Raw genomic sequence first — 10,000 nt, 5'->3', positions numbered from 1 at the left:
CCCAGGCGCCCGTCCGGCGGGACGTCCCGCGGCTCCAGCTCCTCTACCTGCTGCTGACCGTGGCCCTGCTCGGGGTGCTCATCGAGGCGGTGTGCATCGGCCATCTCTACAGCAGACACACGGTCAGTCCTTCATACATGTCTTCGGTCATAGAGTTCAAAAACTTGTGAAATTCATGGTGCAAAACAGTCCTCATGCACTTCTGTTATATGTCTTTGCTCATTCAGTTTATAGAGTTAAGCTTCTTCACTCATTTTAGACTGAAAGTTGTTTTTACCTCATCGGATTGGTACAAAACCTAAATGCGCACACAAAGAAATGGACATGATTAGAAAAAGCTAAATATATATATATTTTTTTTAAATGGTTGAACTTGTGATATACATGGTGAAAAACAGTCCTCATGCACTTCTGTTATGTGTCTTTGCTCATTCATTTTATAGAGTTAAGCTTCTTCACTCATTTTAGACTGAAAAAAAAACTTTTTTTAAGTTTTTACTTCATGCTACTGACTTTATGCACACAAACAATAAGGACATGATTAGAAAAGGCTAAATATTCTTTAAAAAAATGGTTGTACTTGTGATATACATGGTGAAAAATATAAGGTGTCTTCATAGAGTTACGCTCCTTCACTCATTTTAGACTGAAAAAAGTTTTTACTTCATCGGATTGGTACAAAACCTGACTTTCTGCAAACAAACAATATTGGCCTGATTAGAAAAGGCCAAAATATTATTATTTTTATAAGGTTGAACACTGTAGCAAATGTATGGCAAACATATACAGAGAATTTTTGGGTTTGGGTTTACAATGTACAAATCAGCCATGATGAAGTCTACATATATATACAAATGCAAAACCTAATAAAAATACTCTCACAAGCATCAATTAAAACAAAATATAACGCTTATTGTCTTAACGAAGAGATAACGACGGGGTTGAAACTCCTGACGCATGCGCAGTTCATCACACATGGACATCAGCTTTCTCTCAACTTAGTGATGAGTATTTACAGCGAGATCATTGACATTTTTATAAACGTTTTTTCGTATTTGTGAATATTCGAGATAATCGTGATTCGGTGGCTTTGAATTGTCAAAACACCATTCAAAATGCTTGCTAATGATGCAAAAAACACAGCAAACCGAACTTGATCTGATTTCGTTCATGACGGACGAAAGTTTCGGAGGCAGTGTGCAAGCGTGATTGGCATAACGTGAGGTCGTATTTATTTTTTAACGGGCGATAATTTTGGATGCGAATTTCGGACTCAGTGTGCAAGGGCCTTACCTCGGACTGTTACTCTAAGAATATTAGAAACATTCATTAAATTGGTGAAACTTCGTATTTCTGCTCAATTTCAGTTCGCTTCTGTACTCAGTCTGAGATAGCGACCTATCTCCCAGTTTTCCTCCGGCCTGAAAACAGCCGGCGAATCAACGAACAGAGGGCGGGCTGAGAGCCGTGACGTAGACGCTGATTGTACCGTGGATGCGTAGATTTACTTCACATAATCTGCAAAAGTCGTTCACAGCCATGTTTACTCCGATATTTCACTCGATGGTTTTGTTTTCGCATCATACATGTGTTTACAGTGGAAGTTCGATGCGGCTGAGCCTGCGCATAACACACGTCTTAACCAAACGTTATGTGATTGGCTTACAGGTAACCAATGATTTTAAACTTCAGACAAGCTCTTTAAGGTCACTAAATTCGAGGCTTTTGGTCATACCTAGGATATCCAGATCCACCAAAGGAGGGAGAGCATTTTCACATTTAGCACCAAAACTCTGGAATAGTCTTCCGGATACTGTTCGTTGCTCAGACTCGCTCTCCCAGTTTAAAACTAGATTAAAGACGCATCTCTTCAGCCAGGCATTCATATAATACTTTTAATCCTACAGTTAAATCCGACCTCTAGTTCATAAACGCCAGAGGAGAACTGGCCCCCGACTGAGCCCGGGTTCTCCCAAGGTTTTTTTTTTTTCTCCATTAGGTCACCTGATGGAGTTTTTCGGTTCCTTGCCACTGTTGCCTTTGGCTTGCTCAGTTGGGGATATTTGGGGATATTTAATTGAATTAATCAATCAACGATACTATTGATCAGCATTACCGAACGTAGACGTTCCACTAGAAACAAACATTGATGTATTGTTCTAATTTATTACTGTGAAGCTGCTTTGATACAACCTGTGTTGTGAAAAGCGCTATATAAATAAACTTGACTTGACTTGACTTGACAAGCGACCCCCCGCGAGAAAGAAAACGCTTTCCAATTATGCCCTGCCAGACTCTGTCTACGAAGCAAAGTGAAGTAGCAGTTTACCAGGCTACAAATATCCCATCTATTGAGTTAATATGAGCTCATGAAACTTGCATGTGCAATATTTACACAAGACTTTGTGACTAACTTGTTATGTAGTTTCTCTTTTTTTTTTTTGGATGCTGCCTATCTCCAGATCTACACTGACACCTGTTTAACCCCTGATCAGATGAATCAGCCACTATGCTTTTATCCACCTATTTTTATGCAAATTGAGATTGCATTAAAAATGCTGGATGGAAATAAGATGCGCTAAATGGAGTCGGATATTTTTTTTTTTTTTTATCCAATAGTAAGACGTGCATAATCTACTATGAAACACATTTACAGAATACATCCTTCGATGCGCAACAAACCCACGTGACTTTCCACTCAGCGTCAGCTGTGATTGGATAACTGGAGTAACCAGCGCACCAATGGCATCGCAGCGTCTCTAATGTTGGTTTGGTGTTTCTGAAACGCCAGAGTCGAAGTGTGTGATCAGAATGATTTGGTTTAATTCCCTCCAGAAGCGTCTCACACACGAGTGTGTTCCCGAACACCAGCATCCGCACGATAGAGAACACGACAGCGTTTACTGTGTTGACGCTCGAGACACACTCGTTTATGATGGAGGGAAAAACAGAAAGATTGCAGAAACGTACAGTTTTATCACTGATATTTTGTTTCCCAGGAAGTGACGATTTTCTTCTCTTGAACTCTACTTTTACACACAAGTGAAATTCGTGTCATAGCTAGTGTCCTCTGTTAATAACAGGCAGCGCTCTGCTGTTCTAGTGTCATTAATTAATCTGTCTGTTAGCTAATGGTCTTGTTTCAGACGTAACCTGTGGTGTGTTTGGTCATGGTGGAGGTTTGAACCCTCTGAATCTTGGTAACTAGCCCAGATTCCTAACCACAAGGTCACACAACCACCGCGGTATATTGCTGACAGTTTTGTATTACTGTGTTGATTTCCTGTAAACACATATATTGGTTTGCACACTTAGTTTCAGGGTCTGAGAGCAAACATATGAACACACATTAATCAGGCAAATCAGGTTCTTATTATACAAACATTTCTGCCTATTTCAACCACACAAGTAAAAATAATCATGCTTGGGTAAATCTTAATAAAAAATCATAAATATGACATACCAAGTCGTAATCATGATTATGAGTTAATTATGTCATAAATTATGAGGGAAAAGTCAAATTATGAGATACATTTTTTTAAATTAAGATATACTAAATCATAATTATGAGATTTACAAAGTCTAAATAATGAGAGAATTTGGAAATATGCCAGACGAAGTCGTAAGCGTGTGCCACGTCTAGCCACGTGACCAAAAGCATTAATGTGTTTGTGTTAGGGCTGTCAACAGATTAATCGCGATTAATCGCATCCAAAATAAAAGTTTGTGTTTAAATAATATGTGTGTGTGTACTGTGTATAATTAAATTTGAATATATAAATACACACACATGCTTGTATATATTTACGAAAAATGTGTAATTTATATATAAAAAATTATATTTATATATAATATAAATTATATATAAATATATACAGTATATGTATGCAAATATTTCTTAAATATATACATGCATGTGTGTGTATTTATATATACAAAATAATTATACACAGTACACACACACATATTATGTAAACACAAACTTTTATTTTGGATGCGATTAATCGCGATTAATCTTTTGACAGCCCTAGTTTGTGTGTTTGTCTGACGCCAAAATGTTCCGGGGAAAAGTTTTGGAAAAACATCCTGTCAAATATTTTCTCTTTCCCCTTAGATTTCATCAGATATCCCGAGAGTGGAACTTAGAAAAGTGAGTTTATCTTTACTCAGGTGTGTGTGTGTGTGTGTTAACATATAAACACATCTTGGATGATCTTATTAATTCTTCTGTAAAATATTTATTCGCAGGGAGAGAAGGACAAATTTCCCAGCAGTGCAACTGGTTGGTAAACACACACACACACAGGTTTGAAATACTGTGATTCATCATGTGTTTAATGTTCATCCTGCTTGTTTTCTAAACAGATTTTAATGAAGCTTTGCCTAAAAATACCCCTAAAGCTGAAGCTGAGAGCAAACCGGTTGCCAAAGCTGAGAGCAAACCGGCAGCATTTCTGCAAAGTATGAAAAACCTTCCACACACACACACACACACACACACACACACACACACACACACACACACACACACACACACACACACACACACACACACACACACACACGTACGTTTACTCAGCTATCAGAATGAATGGAGACATTGTATATACTACGTTTGATTATATACAGTACAGCTAGTTATAAATACTGCAATCCCTAACATAAAACCTTCTACATTTTTACAATAATAGAAAAAAACTTTCTAACATTTTGAGGTTTTGTCAGGTTTAGCTCACTTCTGGGTACAAATCTGTCCCCAAAATGTGGTAAAGTGGGTATAAACACACACACACACACATACATAGAGTCTTTCCATTAATTATACAATAACTTCTAGTAAAATCATTATTTTATAAGCCATGTCATTTTTCTTAACGTTTTGTGCCGTTACACTTTTAGACTTTTTATTCAATTTCTAGTTCAGTCATGAGACTCTAGCGGGCGCAGGCTAATGGACATTTACATGCGAGACCTTTACATTACTACATGGCACAAGCTGATTGGCTCAGTTGATCCTGTAGCCAATGAGATTACTCGCTCCACACTCAATTATTCTGGTTGAGTGTTCGCTGTGAGTTCCTCTGAGCCCCTCCACCTCCCCAGCTCCGCCTGCCTAGATCTGCTTCCAGATTCATGTCTGTGTGTTTGTTGGCTGTAGCAGTAGAGGTTTCAAACACTAGTTGACTTGAATGCTATTACGCTTTAAGCTTGACGTCAACTTCTCGCTGATCATGTGATTTTGACACTAACAACATAGATGTACACACAGTAGGTGTACACGTTCTACAGTACACACACATATATTATGTAAATGCACACTTTTATTTTGGATGCGATTAATCGATTGACAGCACATATATATATGTGTGTGTATATGTATGTGTGTGTATAATCTAACTATTCTGTGTGTTTGTGTAGGCGATTCAGCCACGTCTGGACGCAACGGTGTCCTGGGCTGGAGGACCTCCAGCTACCCCGTGTTCATGAACGAAATGGGCTACAAGAACAACAGTCTGTACATCCAGCAGGGCGGGTACTATTACATCTTCTCCAAGATCTCCCACCTGGAGAAATGCATATTCTTCAAACACATAGTCATGCGGAGCTCGCACAGCTACAGCAACGAGCCCATCGAGCTGATGCAGAACTCCAGGTACTCGATCTGACCCGGAAATCACTGACTACGTTTACATGCATCCAAATAATCCGTTAAGATAGCACACGTACATCACGGAGACGTCTATTGGATGTGCGTGTTTACATCTGGAAGACGTATTTTTTAGAGTGTTTGCTCATCTGCAATATGTCTATAGGACATTTCCTGTCAGATGTCAAATAGACGTTTAGAAGATGTCTTTAAGATGTAATGATTTAGAATGTGTGTTAAACTGACATCTTAAAGATATCTATCAGATGTTAGTAAACAGCAGATGCTTTCCAGATGAAGTGATCTTTAACAGACATCTTGCAGACGTACGTGTGCTATGGGATTGACGGCTCAGTCGGACTGAAAAGCCTTCATGTTAACACTTAATCGATCCGAATGAGCTCGATCCGAAGGAGATTTTGATCGGATTGAAAGGGGCGGTTTATTCCTTTTCTAATACGAAAAAAAAACGAAAATGAAAAACTGAAAACCGAAACTGAAAGGACTGCGCATGTGCAATGACGTAGAAATAGCGGAATGACATAGAAATAGCGTAATGATGTAGAAATAGCGTAATGACATAGAAATAGCGTAATGATGTAGAAATAGCGTAATGACATAGAAATAGCATGTAGAAATAGCGTAATGATGTAGAAATAGCATGTAGAAATAGCGTAATGTAGAAATAGCGTAATGATGTAGAAATAGCGTAATGACGTAGAAATAGCATGTAGAAATAGCGTAATGACGTAGAAATAGCATGTAGGAATAGCGTAATGATGTAGAAATAGCGTAATGACGTAGAAATAGCGTAATGACATAGAAATAGCGTAATGATGTAGAAATAACGTAATGACGTAGAAATAGCATGTAGAAATAGCGAAATGACGTAGAAATAGCATAATGATGTAGAAATAGCTTAATGACATAGAAATAGCGTAATGATGTAGAAATAGCGCAATGATGCAGAAATAGCGTGTAGAAATAGCGTAATCACGTAGAAATAGCGTAATGACGTAGAAATAGCATGTAGAAATAGCGTAATGATGTAGAAATAGCGTAATGACGTAGAAATAACGTAATGATGTAGAAATAGCGTAATGATGTAGAAATAGCGTAATGACGTAGAAATAGCATGTAGAAATAGCGTAATGACGTAGAAATAGCGTAATGACGTATGACGCACAGAACAAGCTGTTCTTCCTGATGAATAAAGTGTCATATAAACAAGTTTCTTGTCCTCCTATAATCCTCCTCTTCTGCGTGTGTGAAGTGAGCATTTAAAGATCATGTGAACACCACGTTCAGATTCATCAATCGGAATGAATTCAGTCCAACTGAAACAAAAGTTGTGCATGTAAACGTAGCCACTGTAGATGAATTCTGTCAGCATTAAGGTCATGAATGTCTTTACTGCAGGTTCCTCTGCGCGTCGGATAAACACCAGTCAGGCGGCGAGCGGGACAACAGTTATCTGGGAGGCATCTTCTTCCTGAACGAAGGAGACAGTGTGTTCGTGAAGGTCAATAACAGCTCGCTGGTTCTCCATAACCCATATGATAACTTCTTTGGTGCCTTCATGGTCTGAGTACTGACAAACTGCTTTAGGAAAGTCTCTCTCACTCACACACACACACACACACACACACACACACACACACACACACACACACACACACACACACACACACACACACGCGCGAGTTTCACACTGAGGTTCTCATTCCAGTTTTTAAATATTATTTTTATAAACACATTATGAGAAACATTGCAATATAGAGTTTGTATTTTTATTTTATTTTTTCAGTGGTCGACCGATATATATATATATATATTGCCAAGGCTGATATATTCACAGATATTTGCCATTTTTTTTAAATATGGGCATTGGCTGATACCTTTTTCTGTTTTGGCTGACATTTCGGATGCAGGACTTTTATTTTGACAGCGCTGATCCCACGTGATCCTATGCTCCCATTAGTAATACAAAGGCAAATAATAGGATACTTTCTCATTTAAGGTTAAATTCGCCGACTTTGGGTGGAAACAACTTCTGTAGACGCAGGATCGACAAACTTAAAACCTTTGATTTCAAACTATGCTGTATCCATTTGCACCGTCATATTCATGTCATTCATACTGTGTGCTGTATGTAAAATTAGTGTAACCTAAACTCAGTGCACACAAACTCACCAGAATACCGAGGGCCCTGTTGGTTGCAGTATTTACTACCTTTTTATTCATTTTTATTACTTGTGAAAATACTGTAATAGGACTACAGAATTAAGTTGCCAACTAAAGTCTGTTTATTTTGCAGATTTTTTTTTTACATTTTTTATTTTAACAAATTATTTATTTGCAATTTATTTAATATTAGGTAATTTAAATTATAAATATATCGGCCATCAGCCACCCTGCTCTCTAAGATATCGGCATCCGCCTTAAAAAAAATCTATATTGGTCGACCACTCTTTTTTTTTTTTTCATTTCTATGGGTGTTTAGATATATTTAGTGTGTGTATTGCTCAAATCAGATGTCGTTTCTCTGTAAATGTAAAATAACATTCTGCTGGTCTGTGTGCTAAGGGCCCATTCTCAGGAGACGGTGCCATTTTAAAATAAATGTATTTTTTTTAAATAATTTTAATATTTAAGAAATCACATTTCCCACCTCAGGTCCAAAGTACCAGCATTATTAAACAATATTCGCATTATTAAACAATAAAACAATAAATCCCCCCACCCCCAATTGGCTGGTTCATAACAAGAGCAATAACTATATTAGCATCCACACCAGCGCACGATATTGTTCAGTTTATTATAAGCGCGTGTTTGTCGTCTGTCTCTTTAAAAGCTCTTTAAAGCAGGATGGATTCTGATTGGCTGACAAGGTTTGCTCTTATATTTAACCCTAATGATCAACCAGTCTAGTGTATCTTAACTTGCAAATACTGGTTTACCAAACCACATAGTTTGAAGATGTGAACAGAAAGTGACATTCTGCAAATTATTTTTTTATTTTTTTTTTTTTTTGCAATATTTAGTTTTTCATAGTATATAACCATTAAAATGTAATGCTGAGGAATGGGGATATACAAAAATGGCTGGTATTAAAATTAATTTCAACATGCTGTTAATTATACACACCATTTCCTGAGAAAGATCTGCCTGTGTCAGCTCAGATTCATCTGGGGTCGTTTAATGTTTAAAAGGGCATATCGTTACACACATTATCTGAGGTCAGAGGTCAATCCAGTGCCTTTAAATCATGTGTTATATGCTTGTAAACATGATGTCTGCCATATATATATATTTTATAAGCTCATGTCTGTTTTTATATATGTATTACATGTTTCTGTTACGGGTTTAAGTGGATTTTCCCAGATAGCACAGGTACGTCTGTAAGACGTCTGCTAAAGAGCACTTAATAAGGAAAACATCTGTTGTGCGCAAACATCTTAGTGAAAGCAGTTTTACATGCATTTTAAATCATAAACATCTTAAAGACGTTTTCTAAACGTCTGTTTAACATCTGTCAGGAAGCGTATCGCAAATGCATCTCGCAGATGTAACGCAGACATCAAATAGACGTCTCTGAGATGTACGTGTGCTATCCGTGTAGATCCTCTGAGATGGTTTGATTGTTACTGACTGTCACCTTCACCTAACTTAAATTCACCATAATGTTTTATACTTAGTCAGTGACTGAATTGTTGGGGCAGAAACGTAATCTACTCAAGTACGTGAACGCAGACGCTTCTCGCTACTCAAACTTGATTTCATGCGTCACTGAAATTCTCAGCATTGCTGTATAAATCAATCTTTTTCTGCTGTCAGGCTTTATCCTTCAGTTCAGCAACAGTTTGAGAGAATCTTGCTGAGCAAGTTAGTAAGTCGCCCGCTTCAGGTTTGTTAACGCCACAGTAAAGGCCCTTTTAGACCAAGAACGATAACTATATTAGCGTCCACACCAAAGCACTGTTTATGACAAGCGTGTAGTAGTTTTGTCGTCTGCCGCTTTAAATGCTCGAGCTCTTTAAAGCAGGATGGATTCTGATTGGCTATCAATGTTTTATCGTTCACCAGCTGGAAAAAAACGCTCTAAATGGTATTGTTAAATGGCGCGTTCAAGTATTTACGAGTTGAACGCACAGGAACGGCACCACAATGTTGTAAATACGAGCGGGAAGCTTTTCTTTAAGTCCCGATGTTAACGAGTTAGTTGGGTGTGTGTTAGTGAGAAAAATGGCGAAATACCACAATACTTAAGGTATTTAGCAGTGATATGGTCAGATTTGTTTATTTACAACAAAGTAAGCTAATTGCCTGCACAACATATAATAGCATTGTAAT

General features: G+C 37.8%; 1 protein-coding gene across 1 annotated transcript in view; it reads left to right on the top strand.

Moving 5' to 3' along the window:
• The window catches only part of LOC308687531 (TNF superfamily member 14), a 10,123-nt gene extending 137 nt beyond the window's left edge, over nucleotides 1–9,986 (top strand). The window contains exons 1-6 of the mRNA XM_081360130.1: nucleotides 1–122; nucleotides 4,115–4,150; nucleotides 4,249–4,282; nucleotides 4,366–4,461; nucleotides 5,419–5,653; nucleotides 7,067–9,986. The exon at nucleotides 1–122 is cut by the window's left edge and continues 137 nt beyond it. Of these exons, the coding sequence (XP_081216256.1) occupies nucleotides 1–122; nucleotides 4,115–4,150; nucleotides 4,249–4,282; nucleotides 4,366–4,461; nucleotides 5,419–5,653; nucleotides 7,067–7,235 (692 nt within the window). The 3' untranslated portion in view covers nucleotides 7,236–9,986. The remainder of the gene's footprint in view (nucleotides 123–4,114; nucleotides 4,151–4,248; nucleotides 4,283–4,365; nucleotides 4,462–5,418; nucleotides 5,654–7,066) is intronic.
• Nucleotides 9,987–10,000: the final 14 nt, after the last annotated feature.

Source organism: Scardinius erythrophthalmus, assembly GCF_964197995.2.
Source record: "Scardinius erythrophthalmus genome assembly, chromosome: 3".
NCBI classification, from domain to species: Eukaryota; Metazoa; Chordata; class Actinopteri; order Cypriniformes; family Leuciscidae; genus Scardinius; species Scardinius erythrophthalmus.
The sequence above is the reverse complement of the archived record's forward strand: the minus strand, read 5'-3'. Positions and strand labels throughout refer to the sequence as shown.